Source organism: Jaculus jaculus, chromosome 18 (assembly GCF_020740685.1).
Source record: "Jaculus jaculus isolate mJacJac1 chromosome 18, mJacJac1.mat.Y.cur, whole genome shotgun sequence".
NCBI classification, from domain to species: Eukaryota; Metazoa; Chordata; class Mammalia; order Rodentia; family Dipodidae; genus Jaculus; species Jaculus jaculus.
The window spans coordinates 35,772,080-35,790,853 of NC_059119.1; the positions used below are offsets into that span (position 1 = coordinate 35,772,080).

The 18,774-nt window shown below is 47.8% G+C and overlaps 1 protein-coding gene across 3 annotated transcripts in view; it reads right to left on the reverse strand.

Annotated features, from left to right (window-relative positions):
• Positions 1–2,070: 2,070 nt before the first annotated feature.
• The window catches only part of Bid (BH3 interacting domain death agonist), a 35,706-nt gene continuing 19,002 nt past the window's right edge, over positions 2,071–18,774 (reverse strand). For 2 of the 3 annotated variants that reach the window (XM_045137606.1, XM_045137607.1), the window contains exons 2-6: positions 16,477–16,559; positions 15,142–15,361; positions 6,712–6,851; positions 5,539–5,751; positions 2,071–2,362 (exon numbers count right to left, since the gene is read on the reverse strand). In XM_045137606.1, coding sequence (XP_044993541.1) covers positions 2,351–2,362; positions 5,539–5,751; positions 6,712–6,851; positions 15,142–15,361; positions 16,477–16,497 — 606 coding nt within the window. In that variant the 5' untranslated portion in view covers positions 16,498–16,559 and the 3' untranslated portion in view covers positions 2,071–2,350. The remainder of the gene's footprint in view (positions 2,363–5,538; positions 5,752–6,711; positions 6,852–15,141; positions 15,362–16,476; positions 16,560–18,774) is intronic. The other variant, XM_045137608.1, reaches the window with a different exon arrangement.

Here is an 18,774-nt window from a genome sequence, read left to right on the forward strand (position 1 = left end):
GTGTTCCTGGTATCTCCACTGTGTCCCCAGGAAAGGAAACCCCTTGGGCTGCTGCTCTGTTGTCCGTCTATGCGCTGCCAAAGGGACCCAGGGCTTTGTGCACACTGGGCAGGCGCTCTAGCACCGAGCACCAACACCCCAGCCGCAGCAGCAGAGCCTGGCAGTCGAACCGCACTGTCGGCTTGCCCAGTTCCTTCGGGTGCAGCTCCAGGCACGACGAACTGAAAACCGAGAACGCACAGCTTCCAGCGCTACGTTAGCTGAAAGTTTCCCGGGTCTTAAAGAGAAAATACGCAGTTAGGCACCTGTCTGTGCCATCAATAGCCAACATGAGCCCTTGTTACCAACACTGCTTCGATCTCCTGTGACTTTTTTTTTCCCCTAGGTAGAGTCTTGCTCTAGCCCAGGCTAACCTGGAATCCACTATGGAGTCTCAGGGTTGGCTCGAACTCATGGCATCCTCCTACCTCTTCCTCCTGAGTGCTGGGATTAAAGGTGTGCACCACCACACCCAGCTAGTCAGGTTGTTTTTTGTTGTTGTTGTTTTTTTTCTTTGGTAATCATAAAAGGGAAATAGTGGCGTTTTCTTTCTTTTTTTTGGTTTTTCAAGGTAGGGTCTCACTCTGGTCCAGGCTGACCTGGAATTCACTATGGAGTCTGAGGGGCCTTGAACTCAGGGCAATCCTCCTACCTTTGCCTCCTGAGTGCTGGGATTAAAGGCGTGCGCCACCACACCTGGCCTCTGTGATTCTTCTTGACTAAAAAGCTGGGTACCTCAACGATACAGCACTTGCCATGTGCAAGGCCCTGGGTTCAAGCTCCAGAAATGAAAAAGAAAACAAAAAAAGGTCAATATTTGGATGTGGTGGTACACACCAATAATCCCAGCATATGGGAGGTACAGGCAGGAGCTATCAAACCATCTTTGGGTATGTAGTAAATTCTAGACTAGTCTGGACAACATGAGACCCTATCTTGAAAAAAAAACACATTCTAGCTGAGAAAGCAAAACTATGTACTGAGTGAGTGCAGAATTGTTGTTATCTCATATTCTGAGTGGAGTTTTCTTTTTCTTTTTTGTTTTTTTTTGAGGTAAGGTATCACTCTAGCTCAGGCTGACCTGGAATTCACTATGGAGTCTCAGGGTGGCCTTGAACTCACGGTGAGCCTCCTACCTCTGCCTCCCAAGTGCTGGGATTAAAGGCGTGCGCCACCATGACCAATCAGAATTTTCTTTTTTTGTTTTTTTTTTTGAGGTAGGGTCTCACTCTAGTCCAGGCTGACATGGAATTCACTATGTAGTCTCATGGTGGCCACAAACTCATAGTGATCCTCCTACTTCTGCCTCCCGAGTACTGGAATTAAAGGCATATGCCACCAACCCAACTAAACATCAGCTTTAAAAAAAATATTTTTGGGGCTGGAGGGATGGCTTAGTGGTTAAGGCATTTGCCTGCAAACCCAAAGGACCCAGGTTCAATCCCCAGGATCCACGTTAGCCAGATGCACAAGGGGGCACATATGTCTGAAGTTCGTTTGCAGTGGTTGGAAGCACTGGTGTGCCCATTCTCATTCTCTTTCTTACTCTCTCTTTCCCTCTTTCTCTGTCAAATAAATAAATGATTAAAAATAAAATATTTTAAAAATATTTTATTCATTTGAGAGAGGGAGGGAGAGAATGGGGGTGACAGGGCCTTCAGTCACTGCAAACAAACTCCAGATGCATGTGCCACCTTATGCACCTAGCTTTACGAGAGTCCTGGGGATTGAACCTGGGTCCTCTGGCTTTGCAGGCAAGCACCTTAACCACTGAGCAATCTCTCCAGTCCAACATCAGCTTTTTAAAATAAAAAAAAAAATCTGTTTGTTTCCCCTTCCTTATAACCTGCTTTAAAATTTAATTTTAAAGCTGGGCAAGGTGGTGCACGCCTTTAATCCCAGCACTTGGGAGGCAGAGGTAGGAGGACTGCCATGAGTTTGGGGCCACCCTGAGGCTACATAGTGAAGGTCAGCCTGGGCTAGAGCAAGATCCTACTTCGAAAAAGAAAAAAAAAAAAAAAAAATTTAAAGTGGGAATCTATATAGTTGGACTACAATCAAGGTGCAAGGTGTAGATGGGGATGGCATGAAAACCCTTCATATACATGCAACCTGACATTCTCATTCCACCATCTTAATGTAGCAATTTCTAAATGAGTCACCAGCTTAAAAGCCTCATCCTGAAAACGGGGAGAAAGAGCCAGCATCCAGGGTCTGTCTCCTCCGAGGCCAGGCTCCCTTCCCTTGGAGGCAGCTTCATTTCTATTTCCACGATCAGGTTTTGGACAGCCACGCGCTCTGCAGGGTCCTTTCAGTCCATCTCCTAAGCAGGAAAGGGGAAGCAGAAGAGTTAGCCAGGTTCGTTTCTAGGGGCCAAAAAAAAAAAAAAGAACACTGGTACCACGGGGACAGTGGCACTGAGCGGTGTGAGAACCCCAGGGCCTGCACCCAACCTTGTGCTATGTGGAGGCAGCTGTAAGAGCCGGCTTTCCAGCTGTCAGGAGCAGGCTAGCCCCGACCCTTCATCACTTAAGGTGCCAAGAGGCAGTGCGGACTGTCGGAGGCATCCCACAAACAATTCTGCCCCAGCCCGCGAGCGCGGACGAGCTGGCCACGCCCACTGCTGCTCACACTTCACCCTCTCGCTCTGAAATCTCTGGAACGGAAGGCAGCACAAGACGGGTGCTGGCTGCTGCTGAGGGCTCTGTCACTAGCAAGAGGGTTAAATATTACTGTTCAAAGTGGTGGCCATGCCTTTAATCCCAGCACTCGGGAGGCAGAGGTAGGAGGATTCCTGTGACTTCAAGGCCACCCTGAGACTACATAGTGAACTGCAGGTCAGCCTGGGCTAGAGCGAGTCTCTACCTCACCAAAAAAAAAAAAGAAAAGAAAAAAGGCAGGGTGTGGTGGTGTACGCTTTTAATCCCAGCACTCGGGAGGCAGAGGTAGGAGGATCATCATGAGTTCGAGGCCACCCTGAGATGACATAGTGAATTCCAGGTCAGCCTGGGCTAGAGTGAAACCCTACCTCGAAAAAAAAATGACCGTTCAAAAAGTAAATGGAGCTGGGCGTGGTAGTGCACGCCTCTAATCCCAGTACTTGGGAGGCAGAGGTAGGAGGACTGCTGAGTTCTAGGCCACCCTGAGACTGCATAGTGAATTCCAGGTCAGCCTGGACTAAAGTCTATAATAAAAAAAAGTAAATTGAAGCCAGGCTTGGTGGTGCACACCTTTGATCCCAGGACTTGGGAGGTAAAGGTAGGAGGATTGCCATGAGTTCAAGGCCACCCTGAGACTACAGAGTGAATTCCAGGTCAGCCTGGACTAGAGTAAGACCCTTGCTCGAAAAATAAAAACAAAAACAAACAAACAAAACAGTAAGTGGAGCTGAGTGTGGTGGCCTATGCCTATTGTATCAGTACCCAGAAAGCTCAGGCCATAGGAATGCCATAAGTTCAAGGCCAGCCAGGGATATGCACTGAGTCCAGGCTAGGCTAGGCGACAGTGTGGACTCTGTCTCAAAACCAAAACCTGAGCTTGACGGGTGTGGTGGAATATGACTTTAATACCAGCACATGGGAGGCAGAGGTAGGAATGCCTTGTGTTCAAGGCCACCTGACACTACATAGTGAATTCTAGGTCAGCCAGGGCTAGAACAAGACCCTGCGTCAAAAAACAATAAAAACCAAGCAGAGCTGGAAAGATGGCACAGTGGCTAAGGCACTTGCCTGCAAAGCCCAAGAACCTGGGTTTGATTTCCCAGTTCCCATATAAAGCCAGAGGCACAAGGTGGCACATGTGTCTGGAGTTTGTTTGCAGTGGCTAGAGGCCCTGACATGCCCATTCTCTCTCTCACCTGCCTCTCTCTAATAAATAAATTAATTAATTAAAAATACTTATTTAAAAAAATTGGGGTTGGTGGGATGGCTTAGCAGTTAAGACATTTGCCTGCAAAGTCAAAGGACCCAGGTTCGATTCCCCAGGACCCACGTTAGCCAGATGCACAAGGAGGTGCACATGTATGGAGTTTGTTTGCAGTGGCTAGAGGCCCTACATGCTCATTCTCTCACTCTCCCTCTTTCTCTGTCAAATAAATAAATAAAAATAAAATATTTTTTAAAAACCCACAAAACAGCTAAGGGCTGGAGGGCTTAGCGGTTAAGGCACTTTCCTGCAAAGCCAAATAACTCAGGTTGAATTCCCCAGAACCCATGTGAGCTAGATGCACAAGGTGGCCCATGCATCTGGAGCTTGTTTACAGTGGCTGAAGGTCCTGGTGAGCCCATTCTCTCTCTCTCTCTGCCTCCTTCTCTCTCTCTCAAATAAATAAAAAATAGCCGAACAAACTAATGCTCTGGCATGTCATAAAATCCCAAACATTCACTAACTACTATATACAGATTAGATATGCCTATCTAACTTCCATTTGGAGCTGTGAAACTAGAACATCAGACTTTAAGGATGCCTGGCCCTTCTGGGAAGTAGCATTAGACTGTGATTTGGGGGCCAGGGATGTGTCTCTGTGGTAGTGCACGTCCCTAACATGTACAAACCCTGGGTTCCATTACCATTATCACAAAAATAAAAAGGTCGGGCTGGAGAGATGGCTTAGCGGTTAAGCGGTTGCCTGTGAAGCCTAAGGACCCCGGTTCGAGGCTCGGTTCCCCAGGTCCCACGTTAGCCAGATGCACAAGGGGGCGCACGCGTCTGGAGTTCGTTTGCGGAGGCTGGAAGCCCTGGCGCGCCCATTCTCTCTCTCTCCCTCTATCTGTCTTTCTCTCTGTGTCTGTCGCTCTCAAATAAATAAATAAATAAATAATTTTAAAAAAATAAAAATAAAAAAATAAAAAAATAAAAAAATAAAAAGGTCTTGGGATATACGTCAGAGCTAGAGCCCTTCCCTAGCATGTGCAAGACTGTGGGCTTGATACCTAGTAAAAGAAATGAAGAAAAAAGGAGAGAGAAAAATAGAAAAGGAAAAAAGAAAGAAAAGGGAAGGAGGGAGAGAGAGAAAGCAACACAGAGGAAAGGAAGAAAGAAAATGAGAAAGAAAAGAAAGATGTCACTTTAAAATACAGTAGATGGGTATGGTGGTTCATGTTTACAATCCCACAGTGAGACCCTGTCTCAAAAAAACAAACTGTTTTTTCTCTTTTTCTCTCCATCATCGTAGGTAAGCTCACTTTTCAAGAATTTAAATGATGCTTCTTTGTGACCATGAGGACTGGCATGAGGCTCCTTATCCCGGGCCTGTAGTCCACCTTTCGTTACGCTTCCTGCACCCCCCATCCTGAGTGGCTTCCACTAACAGTGAGGAACAGCCCTCGCCTCTCCCCTCTGTCCACAGCACGGCTAAGCGTAGTCATCGGTGAGAAGGACCAGAGGGCGCACAGCAGAGGGCTCTGCCGGGCTTCTAGATGGCAGAGGGCATGGGGTGGGCAGCAGACAGAGACCAGAGGACTCCATGAGGGCAAAAAGGTTAGTGTTACCAGCTCTTACATTTCTGACTAAGTTCCTCACATAGGCGAATAGGTTCTGGTTAATAAAGTTCACTGTTGTATGAAAGGTATCACGGAGCAAGGATGGCGTGTGACCAGCAACTCTTTTGGCCAGTAGCATGGTTATTATCAGCTTGGTTTTCTCGATCTCCATGTCTCTAGGGAAGGTCTGCATCACCTCCTCCAGGGCCTTGGCGAGGCAGTCTCTTCTGTCCTGCACGGGATAAAACCAAACAGCTTACTAACACTCTCCCTCTCAGAGAAAGACCAACTCCTAGTGCAGAGGAGGAGAAGCCTGTTAGATGGAAGATGAGGCTGAGTCTGAGAGCTGGACAGAGAAAACGACAGACAATTCAGTTTCCAGGTGCGGCAGAGAGGGAGGCCAGACCACTCTGGGGGGACGCCTGCTTACTAAGGCAGGTTTACCGAGCACCCTGGGGGCACTATTTAGTCCTTCGCGGCCCCAAGACACACCTGGAATTAGCTAGCCATGAGGCTGCTGCGCTCCTATCTTACTGTTGGGCACCTAGCGACATGTTGCCTTCCCTTCAAGTGGGAAAGGCAGAACCTAGACCACGGGACTAAAAAGGACCTCTGGGTTCAGTGACTAACACGTGGAACTCAGGCTGAGGAGGGTACTGTTCAATGACTCTCTGCTCTATGACAGCTGCTGGGGAGCAGCAGGTGGAAAGACAACCCAACAAAGACAGGCCGTGTGGAAGGCAACCTAGTGAGCCCTGAGGCATGAATGGGTGCAGAGGGGAGCTGTGTTTTCAGCTGGTCGAAGACAAAAGGACACCTTCCCTCCATCTTTTTTTTTTTTTGTTACATCCAGGTGAAACAACTTCAAGTTCTCTATTGGCATCTTTATTTCATTATCCAAAACAGAAGAGTAAGTTATTTCTGTAGAGGTCAGTTAGGTACACTTTGTCTTTCTGGTGGCTTAAGAAAAGTAAGCTCTGGATTCTAAGATTCCGGTGTCCTAAATCTCTACCAACTAAATTCTTCATTTCCAATCGTTCTGTCAAAGCTGCAAGATAGCAGTCAGGAATGAAGTCACCCCCTAGGGCAAAGGTGTGTCTCGTTAGGGACACCTGGGCTTAACAAAGGACAAAGTCAAGGGCCTCCCCAATCCCCTAGAAGAGGTGCTGGAGAGCTACAGTCCCTCACTCACTTCCTCGGACAGGCTCCTGTTCTGGAACTGCTCCACCAGACGGCTCACCAGTCGGGGCTGGATGTGGCATTCCATCTCATCCCCTACGTGGGCGAGGCACCGGGCAATGTTCTGGATGAGTTCTTCCTGACGTTCAGAATCTGAAGGTGCAAGAGCACAGACAAGAAAGATCCAGCAGTGATCCTGTTCGATAGCCTTGTTCCATCCAGGCTGCCGAGAAAGCCAGCTCCTGCCTCCACAGCATGCCCTGGTGGGGACTGGCCAGGCAGCCTCAGAGCTGCGGATTCCCAGGGGTGTGCTGGGGACCAGCCTGGCAGCCTTGGAAATGCCTAGGGAATGGTCTCTTTCATCTGAACCCTCCCTCCGCCTCCTTACAGGGCAGGAAGGGATTCTCTACCAGTCTCCTCTCACTTGTAAAACCCCAAAGCTTCTGCAGCGCCTCCCAGGCCCACCTGTTCCTGGGACTCCTACTCACCTCCTGTCTTCTTCTCCAGCCTCACTGACGCCCCTTCAAGCTGCCCCTTCCGCCTGGATGCTACCCCCGCCTCCCCGTGGCTCCTTGCTCTCCTCCTTCACTCCGTCCCAGTCCATTCTCCGTTCTTCCTCTTCCTGGGCACTTACTATATATACATCTCCCCAGTTCCGATCTTGTCTGACATGCTGGCTGGAAAGTATGATTCTGAAAAGCTATCCTTTTTTCCTCTAATATTTTTATTTGTTTTCAAAGAAAGGTAACGGGTATGCCAGAGCCTCCTGTCACTGCAAATGAACTCCAGACACGTGCCACTTTGTGCATCTGGCTTTATGTGATCAAGTGCCTTAACCACTAAGCCATTTCTCCAGCCCCCAAACTACCATTTTTTAAATTTTTTATTTGAGAGAAAGAGGGAGAGAGAGAGAGAGAGAGAGAGGGGGGGGGGGGGAGAGGGAGAGGGAGAGAGAAAGGATGCATCAGGGTCTCTAGCTGCTGCAAATATACTCCAGATGCATGTGCAACCATGTGCATCTGGCTATTACATGGGCCCTGGGGAATCAGACCTGGGTCCTTTGGCTTCACAGGCAAGTGCTTTAACTGCTAAGCCATATCTCTCCAGCCCAAAGCTACCATTTTTTAATCCACTGGGTTTACTGTCAAATTCCCAGCACCTAAAACAATACATGGCTGGGACACAGCTGGTGCTCAGTAAATAACTACAGGAATGAGTGAACGAACAAACCAACAAATGGACTTAGGTCCTAGGTAAGTAGTAAGTGATCATCACTACTGTTATTTCTAGACATTAAAACCTACATTTTTGTGCTTTTACAATAATCTTTTGGTTTCATATTTATCTTACATGAACACTTTCCCTAGTTGGTGGCCAAACCCAATCTTATAGTGTCGGCTCACCAGCCCTCATGCCCACTTTCTACACTTCAGAACCAAGAAAAGGCTACGTGGAGCTGGAAGGGCCCATTTTAAACAGGTGGCAAGAAGTGCTACATCCTTCACTCAGCCTTGGAAGTGAGGGTCTCTATGTGGTTTGATTCATGTATCCCCTATAAACTTGTGTGTTCTGAATGCTAGGTTCCCAGCTGGTAGCAACTTGGGAATTGGATCCTCTTGGAGTCAGTGTACTGTTGGGGGTGGGCTTATGGGATTATAGCCAGCTAACCCCTGCCAGTGTTTGGCACACTCTCCTGTTGCTATTGTCCACTTGATGTTGGCCAGGAGGTGACGTCCACCCTCTGCTCATAATGCAATTTTCCCGACATCGTGTAGCTTCCCCACAAGTCTATAAGCCAAAATAAGCCCTTTCCTCCCACAAGCTGCTCTTGATTGGGTGTTTGTGCAGCAAATAGAAGCTGACTGCAACAGTAAAATTGGTACCACAGCAGTGGAGGCTGTTGCTGCTAGAAGCCTGTTCCTGTGACTTTGGCCTTTTGGAACTGATTTGAGGGAGGGATGTGGAAGGATTTGAAACCACAGCCTAAGAGATGCCTCGCAGTGCTGTAAGTACAGCTTGATGGACTATTCCGGTCAGAGTTGACTTGAATGCAGTGAAAACTATGGGCTGTGAGCTTTGGCTTATGAGGGTGAGAAAGAGCTTTGCAGGGACTGAGCTAGAAGCAGTTTGTGGGAGAGGCTTGCTGCTGTCTGTGTCCTGAGAACTTGTGTAGGGATGCTCTATGTAGAAATGGACTGGTGTGAGCAGAGGGATATGGCACAGAAATGAAGTCTTTGGGCTGAAATGGCTGCCCATTCAGCTGCACTTTACATCGTGGATGGTTTTATAGTTTATGGAAGCCACAAGCTGTTCTTGGTTGGGTGTTTTCTGCCAGCAACACGGTGGTGACTTCAACAGTCCCCTACAGTCCCATGCTCTAGGAACCTGTGTCAGTGCTGGCATTTTAGGGGGAGATGGCATGTAGGGCTCACACATGCTAGGCAAGTACTCCAGTAGTAAGCTTCATTCCAGCCCTTACCGAAGTCTTGACCCAGATATGTGGCCTGTGGATATTATGCCTCTTATCTCCTCAGGACCTTTCCAGAATGTTCTCTTACTTGAGTGACAAGCCACTGCCTAGGCTCCAGTTCCCGGTGACTTAACTTTCACAAGTCTTCAAGTGTTCTAGCCAAACTCAACTACTCCCTCCCACTCCTGTGAGTCCTGGGTGTTCCCATCTTTAGGCTTTTACTTAAGCCATGGGCAGTCCCTGTGCCCCATTTGCAAAGAATCCCGCATAACCCATCCTTGAAGGCCAACCGCACTGCACTTGCCGCCGTAAACCTTTTCCTGATTTCTTTCAGGGTAAGGGTACCTGGACTTGCCTGACCACTCAGGAACTCCCACCTGTGGGTGAGATTTTTCCTCAACTGGGACTGGGCTGGCTTGCCCCAAGCCCAGCCAGATTAAGCTGGGGGAGGGCCCCTAGTGCTTTCTCCCCACAGGGGTTCTTTACCCCCTCTGGCTCCTCACATGGCAGGAGCTCCTTGAACTTTCTTTTCTCTCTTTTCTTTCCATGGGTTTCCCAGGCCCTCCTCGTGGGATCTCTAGCCATGTGGGTGCCTTTCCTCGGCTCTGTACTTCCAGCAAGAAATATAATAGTTTAATAATTATCCTTCTCAGTCTTTTTTTCTTTCTTCTCAGTCTTTTTAAATTCAATTCTTTGATTAAAATTAGAAATGAGGGCTGGAGAGATGGCTTAGCAGTTAAGACAGTTGCCTGCAAAGCCTAAGTACCCAGGTTAGATTCCCCAGGACCCACATAAGCCAGATGCACAAGGTGGCACATGCACCCAGAGTTTGTCTGCAGTGGCTGGATGCCTTGGCGTGCCCACTGTTTTTCCCTTTCTTTCTTTCTTTGCCTCTTTCTCTCATAAATAAACAAAATATTTTAAAAAATTAGAAACGAACCTAGGGTTTGGGCTTCAAGGACTTTCCTTGACCCCAAGCACCCCGTTACATATTGGTGACTCTGGTGGGATTATCTTGAGAAGGAAAATTGTGATTGTCACACTGTGGGAGGAAATGGGAAGCACGCTTTCCAGCTGTGAGCATGACTTGGGGTAATTCTACTGCTTTTCCCCACGAGAGGTAAACCAGCTTGCTTTCTCTTCTTGCTGGAGGTCGAGATCCACTATCTCTGACTAAACTGAGTGGAATGAATGGCGCATGGTGTTGGCAGTGGCAGGCAGGCAGGCACACAGACCTCCCTTTGGACTGGGGACTCTCTGCCATGGCCCCCACTTGCCAGGCAGCACTTTGGCCTGGCCCTGCTCCACCCTACTGGGAACGCCAGCCCTGTTGATGCACGTTACTGCCTGGGACAAGCTGGGACGATGCCAGGCAGGGCTCTTCTGTAAAGGTGACAACGTTACCTTGGAGGGAGATGAACTTGGTTGAGTTTCTCTGACCCCAGCTACGCCTAACAAGGCTGAACTCCCCCGGAGCTTGGAGCTTGTTCTGCTGAGCTGAGGGGGAAGGCCTCATGGCCACATGGAGGCTGGGGACCAAAGACAGCTGGCCAGAATGTCTTCTAGGCTTTATTTTCCATGTTTACATTGCAAGCCACTGTGCCGCAAGGCATATGGTGGCCTGTGAAGGGTGGGAGGATGGGGCTCCGACGCCTGCCCTGGGCTTGGCCCCTCCAGCGGCACCAGCCTCTGCCCAGTTCCATTTGAGCCTTGAGGCCGCATGGTACAGCGAGCTGCCAGCAGCCAAAGACATGTGAAAGAGGGGGAGACGGAAACTGCCCTAGCCAAGCCCCGGACCTAGGCTCTTGGTTGGAAAGGTTTCTTCAGCAACCCTCGGTCCCAGCCGCATGCCTCCTCCCCCAACCCATCACTGTAGTTTGGATCTACAGCCACCTGGCTGGAGGAGGTGTCACTGAGTGGATCTTAAGGTGCGGTGGTGGGTTTAAAATTCCAATCTAAAAATATGCAAAGTGCCTAGTTCCACTTAAGAGTTCCTGAAGTGTGTGTGTGGCTTTTGGCTTGTGGTTCTCTCTCTCTTTCTCTCTGCTTGGACCTGTAAATGCAGGCCAGCTTCTTCTGCCATTATGGTACTTCCCCTGGATCTGTAAGCTTCAATAAATCCTTTCTTTCCATAACTGTGCCTGGTTTGGAAATTCATCTCAGTGACCTAAAGTTGTCTACAACAGAGAGCCATTAGTGACCTCCAAAATTAATCCTTGATTAAATTTTGGCTACCTGCTTGGTCTTACAGAGTCAGAGGGAAATGTATAACCAAAGATAAAGGGGCACCTCAAATATTATATGAGTGGCCTATTAAGTAACAGAAGAACTTTCCAAAATGGTAAACAAAACAAGATCTTATGACATGTTGTCCCCCTCTCTAATAGTTCTATTTCTATAATAAGGAAAAACAACCACATATGTTAAAATAGTTATTTTGAAATCTAAAATATATATGGATGACTCTGACCAAGGGTCACTTAGTTCAAAAGACTTCCTTATACTGGAAACAATGGTGAGTCTCTTTTAACTTGTACCAGGATATAATTAAATAAGTGCTGAGGCCAAAGATACATTGCATAGCCCCTACTGGCACCCAATGGCTCTATTGTACCTAGGCTACCACCAAGACATATTAAAAAGGTACATTCTGGGGCCAGAAAATGGCTTACTGGTTGAGGTGCTTGCCTGCAAAATCGAAGGACCCAGATTTGATTCTTCAGTTCCCACATAAGCCAGATGCACAAGGTGGCACATGCATCTGGAGATTCTTTGCAATGGCTAGAGGCCGTGGTGTGCCTATTCTCTCCCTCCCTCCTTCTCTCCCTCTCTCTAAAAAATAAGTTTAAAAAATTTTTTTAAAAAGGTACACACTGGAAGGCTATTATATAAAATATGATATACTTGCCATTATCAAGATTAAATGTTGTATATATGTTCCTGATAACTGTGCTAATATCTCATCTGTTTTACAAGCCATAAAGGAACAGATTCAGACCGTGTCAGACTCTACTGTGCCATGTGATGAGCAGTTCTGGGAGGAAATCTCAGCCAGCTCATGCTCACATGGTTTTGAGACAATTCAGCTCTGTCTACCTGGGTTCCCTTGAATGCTCCCCAAGGCCTTCAAGTCTACAAGAAGAAAAACCTTAAGGTGACCAGTTTGCCATGTGCCCACATCTCATTAGCTTCCTTTTATTCTCTCTCCCTAACATTTTCTTCTATCTTCCTGCACTCTATCAATACACTTTTGGGGGTCCTTTAGAATAGTTCCCCTCTCTGGGAGAAACTCTCTACCTGCCATATTTCTACACCCCTGTTCAGCCAGTAGTTCAAGATCTGATGTCATCATCTCCTTTCCTCTAACAGTAATTAGTGTGTCTTCTCAAGAGAGGGGGAATGAGAGAGACTACAATTAGGATGACTGGACCCCTGAAAAGTACAAAAGACAGGAAAGTCTACACTTGCTAGAAATCAAAGATGATCTGACTCATTATCTTTTTCGAGATAAGGTTTTGCTGTAGCCCAGACTGACCTGGTATTCATTATATCTCACCATGGCCTTGAACTTTCAGTGATCCTCCTACCTCTGCTTTCCAAGTGCTGGGATTAATGGCACACACCACCACCACCTCCAATGGCCTGACTTCTTATCTCTTGCCTAGTTCCCTAGACCTATTTTTCCACAAAACTGCCTGACCACTTGGGAACTTCCAGCTGTGGGTGAGGTTTTCCTTCAGCGGGGCCTGGGCTGCCAGGTTGAGCTGAAGGGTGAGACCCTAGCCCTTGCCCTCCACATGGGTTCTTTATCCCCTGTAGCTCACCACATGGCAGGAGTTCCTTGAACTTTCTTTTCTCTCTTTCTTTTTCATAGTTTTCCTAGGCCATTCATGTGGGATCTCTATCCACATGGGTACCTTTCCTCGGCTTCTTCCCTCAATAAATATTGTAATTTAATTAAAAAAAAAAAAAAAAACAGCCAGGAGTGGTGGTGTATGCCTTTAATCCCAGCACTTGGGAGGCAGAGGTAGGAGGATCACTGTGAGTTTGAGGCCACCCTGAGACTACATAGTGAATTCCAGGTCAGCCTTATCTCGGGGGAGGGGGGAAGGGAGGGAGAAAAATACATAAAACAGTAAAGATACCCACCTTCTCCTGTGAGCTCCCTTATACTGATCTGGGCCTCAATTGCTTTGAATCTTCTATTCTGCCTTGCTTCCAAGCCTAATACGTTATTCAATCTACAGGCCAGTTTTCTCTTAGAAACCTAGTGAGTCATATATGTCAACACAGTCACTTTTGCAGATGCCATTTTGGGTAATCCAGATTTGGCAAGGATTGGGATAAAGAAAAGCATGAGGTGGGGGTAGAGTCTACGAGTGTTTCCTTTTGTAGTTGCTCTTGACAATAAAGTCAGTCCTTTAGTTTAGGGCCAGCCTAAAGATATGTTGGTTGGATTCAAAGGCAGAACATCTTCAGCACATGCTGGTTGATAGAGAATGCCTATCACACTTCCTAGGACTGCAGGGTATTTACAGGTGGAACTGGCTGCTGTATCCTTCACAGACACCACAGGCCAAGCTTGGGGCAGTTGGATTTAAGGGCAGGTAGCAGGTCTAGAGTGAGAGGTTGATTATTTTCTGTTTGATGCTAGTGATAAACTCAAGTCCTTGCGCATCTAGGCATGTTTTCAACCTCTGGGTTAGATATCCAGCCCTAGGCCTGCAAGGTTGAAAGGCCACAGTCCAGGTCCTTGGAGGTACTGGGGTCTACAGGACAGTGATTTCAACCAATATTAAAACTCACCCAGAAGGGCAGGAGAGATGGCTTCGTGGTTAAGGCACTTGCTTGGGATCCTAAGGATCCAGGTTTGATTCCCCAGTAACCACTTAAGCCAGATGCAGAAGTTGGCACATGTGTCTGGAGTTTATTTGCAGTGGCTAGAGGCCCTGCTGTGCCCATTCTCTCTCTTAAGTAAATATTTTATTTTTTAAAAAATTACCCAGAAACATACTGACTCTGGCAGCTGGAGTACAGCCCTGGCCTGCACATTTTGAAGAGCTTCCTCATGTAATGCAACTCCTTCAGGACAGCTTGTCTGACCATCCCAGTACTGGGGGAAAGAAGTAAAACCAGCTGAGCCAGGCATGGTGGTGCATGCTTTTAATCCCAACACTTAGGAGGCAGAGGTATGAGGTGTGAGTTTGAAGCCAGCCTGTGATTACATAGTGAATTCCAGGTCAGCATGTGCTAAAGCAAGACCCTACCTTGAAAAACAAACAAAAAGTGGGGTTGGGGAGATGGTTCAGCTGTTAAGAGGTGATCCCTTATAAAGCTCAAAGCTTGGTTCAGTTCCCCAGTACCCATGTAAAGCCACATGCATGAAGTGTCACATGTGCCTCGAGTTCATTTGCAGAGGCAGGAAGCCTTGGTTCACCTCACTGCAGCCCAGGCTGACCTGAAATTCACTATGTAGTCTCAGGGTGACCTCAAACTCACGGTGACCCCCCCCTCTGCCTCCCCAAGTGCTGGGATTAAAGGCATGTGCCACCATGCCCAGCTAAATATTTATTTATTTGAGATTAAAGAAAGAGAGAGTGAAATGGGTGGTCTCAAACTCATGGCGATCCTACTACCTTTGTTGGGATTAAAGGCATGTGCCACCATGCCCAGCTAAATATTTATTTATTTGAGATTAAAGAAAGAGAGAGTGAAATGGGTGGCCTCGAACTCATGGCAATCCTCCTACCTTTGCCTCCTGAGTGCTGGGATTAAAGGGATGGAAAGAGTTTTCTAATAAACACCCCACCATGGGGGGGGGTAATGATTTAGCCAATTAGGCCCATTATGACACGCACACAGCTGGAAGCCTGACAATGTAGTCATGAAGACTTAAGTTCAAAGGCCCTGCAGCCCTTGAATGAGAGCAAAGCCCAGAAGTTAGGTGAAGTGGGTGACCAATCAGGATCCTACCTGGCTCTATTCTTCCCTCAAAGTAAAAGCAGCGGCTGATCCGGCTACCGTCAGTCTGTAGCTCATCATCTCCATCCGCCTGCCAATGCCCTTGCCCAGGCAGTTCCAGGCACAGCTTCTCCAGCTCTTGTTGGAAATTAGAGTCAGAGTGGATTTGGAGGAAGCCAAGCACCAGCAGGTTTGTGACGTTCTCGGCCCTGAGGCCTGTACCATTGATGCCCTAAAATGAAAGGGGAGACTAAGAGACTTTCAGAAGCCCGAGCTGGTGGGCCTGAGGAGCCCTCCACTGGCCCATGAGAGTCAGTAAATCATCCTGAGGGGCCCTGCAAGAGGGCGAATGGGCGAGGCATTCCATAGCACGCTCTTCAGCCGATCACCCGGCACCTAGAAGCAGCTCCAGTTCTGTAGAAGTGATCCGTTCACCATCTGCAGGACCTCCTGAGATCACGTGGCTGGTGTCAGCTTCTCCAGAGCTGAGAAGGCCTGCAGAGTGTCTCAGAGGTGCCAGGCAAAGGCCACCATTTACCTATTTTTTATTTTTAAAAATATTTTATATTTATGTATTTATTTATTTGACAGAGAAAGGGAGAGAAAGAGAGAGAATGGGCATGCCAGGGCCTCCAGCCACTGCAACCAAACTTCAGACGTGTGTGCCCCATTGTGCATCTGGCTAATGTGGGTCCTGGGGAATCAAACCTGGGTCCTTTGGCTTTGCAGGGAGTGCTGGGATTAAAAGCATGTGCCACCAACGCCTGGCTTAAATATTTTTACTTTTATTTATTTGTAAGCAGAGAGATAGGAAGAATGGGTGTGCCAGGATCTCTAGCTGTTGTAAACAAACTCCAGATGCATGGGACTCTGTGCATCTGCCTTTACATGGGTACTGGGGAATTGAACCCAGGTCATTAGGCCTTACAGGCAAGTGCCTTAACCACTAAGCCATCTCTCCAGCTATTTAGATGCCATCTTTGTGTTTGCTTGCTTTTCCCAAGCCACAGGGTTGACAAGGGGTAGTTCCCTAATCTCTTGTGCTCACACAACTAGCTTCCATGGTGTCCCTGCCACATCTGTCAGACTGAAAGACACACTGCTCTATCCTTCTGAAAGGACAGTCCAATCCATACTGAGCCCCAGTTGGGCATCAGAAGAGCTGGGATAGGCTTTAGGATGCATAGAAATGAATTTTCTTGGAAATTTGAAGTGCCTCTTTGTAGACCTGTCAAATGGGGGGGTCAGGCTGCATCAACACCAATAGGCACCTCCAATGAGATGATCTCTGGCTACCTCGCTCTGCTCCCCTACTCCCTCTTGCCCCCCAACCCGTGAGGCACTTACGCATCTGACCTGGGAATCCATGGCACAGGCAACGCCGTGGCGCTGTGGTGTTCCAACCTTGCACAGCAATCTGGGATGACAGCCTGGAAGAAGACACACACACAGGGTAGGTACTGTGCCTTGCAGTGGACATTCCCTGTGAGGGCTCTTGGGGGTGCTCCTAGTCCAGCTGAGGTCATCATCCCCACATTCAGTGTGCGGCTTGAGCGCCTCTGTTTGCCCTCTGCAGAGAACTATGGGCAGCAAGCTCACTGCCAAGCCATTCGACTCTGAGGTTGGAACTCACAGGCCAGTCCTCTACCCGCGAGCTCCGCTTTCCCACCCACATCCAGGAAGACCTTATCACACCAACAAATACTTGTACTAGTTAGGAAACTTAGCCCGTCAGGCACACCTACAAGATTTCAGGGAGTCTGTCCTACAGGATTCACACCCACTTCTTCAGTGCATGTAAGATCTCTCTTGCTCTCTCTATCTCTTTTTTTTTTTTTTTTGAGGTAGGTTCTCACTCTAGCTCAGGCTGACCTGGAAGTCACTATGGAGTCTCAGAGTGGCCTCAAACTCACAGCAATCCTCCTACCTCTGCCTCCCAAGTGCTGGGATAAAGGCATGCACAACCTTGAGAGAGGTACAGAGAGAAAGAGGCAGGCAGAGAGAGAGAGTGAGTATGGGCGTGCCAGCAAAGCCAAAGGACCCAGGTTCGATTCTTCTGCCACTGCAAATAAACTGAACTCCAGATGCAAGCGCAATGCTGTGCACCTGGCTTTATGTGGGTACTGGGGAATCAAACCTGGACTCTCAGGGATTGCAAACAAGTGCCTTTAACAGCTGAGCTATTTCTATAGCGCCGTAATACCTCCTTTTTCTTTAGAATAAATTATTTATTTATTTGATGGAGACAGAGAGAAAGAAGCAGATAGAGAGAATGGGAGGTGGGGGTTGTGGCGCACACCTTTAATCCCAGAACTCGGGAGGCAGAGGTAGGAGGATTGCCGTGAGTTTAAGGCCACCCTGAGACTACATAGTGAATTCCAGGTCAGCCTGGGCCAGAATGACACCCTACCATGAAAGAGGGGGAGAGAGAGAGAGAGAGAGAGAGAGAGAGAGAGAGAGAGAGAGGGAGAGGGAGGGAGGGAGGGAGGGCGCGTGCGCGCGTGCGAGCGAACATTGGAGCTCCAGAGCCTCTAGTCACTGCAAATAACTTCAGACATATGCGCTGCCTTGTGCATCTGGCTTATGTGGATAATGGGGAATCGAACCTGGGTCCTTTGGCTTTAGTAGCAAGCGCCTCAACCACTAAGCCATTTCTCCAGCCTCTGTAAGATCTCTTTTGATCCACATAATGAGGCTGAGCAGTCAAGTTGATTCTGACTTAATGGGAAACAAGGTGTAAGGGGAGAGGGGAATGGATGGGGAACTCTAAGACTCTTAAAATTTCAACAATAATTAATAAAAATATGTTCACAAAGTAAAGTGTTTATAAACCATTAAAAAGAGACTAAAGGGGCTGGAGAGATGGCTTAGTGGTTAAACGCTTGCCTGTTAAGCCTAAGGACACCGGTTCGAGGCTCGATTCTCCAGGAGCCACGTTAGTCAGATGCACAAGGGGGCGCACGCGTCTGGAGTTCGTTTGCAGTAGCTAGAAGCCCTGGCCTGCCCATTCTCTCTCTCTCTCTCTCTCTCTCTATCTGCCTCTTTCTCTCTGTGTCACTCTCAAATAAATAAATAAATAAAAATGAACAAAAAAAATTTTAAACAAAAGAGAGACTGAAGGGCTGTAGAGATAGCTTAGTGGTTAAGGCGTTTGCCTGCAAAGCCAAAGGATCCTGGTTTGATTCTCCAGGACCCATGTAAGCCAGATGCACAAGGGACGAATGTGTCTGGAATTCATTTCAGTGGCTGGAAGCCCTGGCGTGCCCATTCTCTCTCTTTAGGAGAGAGAAAGACTGAAGCTGGGCATGGTGGCACATGCCTTTAATCCCAGTACTCAGGAGACAGAGGTAGGAGGATTGCCAAGAGTCTGAGACTACATAGTGAATTCTAGATCAGCCTGGGCTACAGTGAGACCCTACCTTGGAAAAAGAGAGAGAGAGAGGGAGAGAGAGAGGCAGACAGACTGAATATTAAGATATTTGTCTGCAAAGGTTCAATTCCCCAGGACCTACATAAGCCACATGCACAAAGAAACTGAATAAAAATGCCTGTAGAAGCCAGTCATGGTGGTGCATACCTTTTTAAAATATTTTATTTTTATTTATTTGACAAAGAAAGAGGAAAAGAGAATGAATGGGTGCGCTA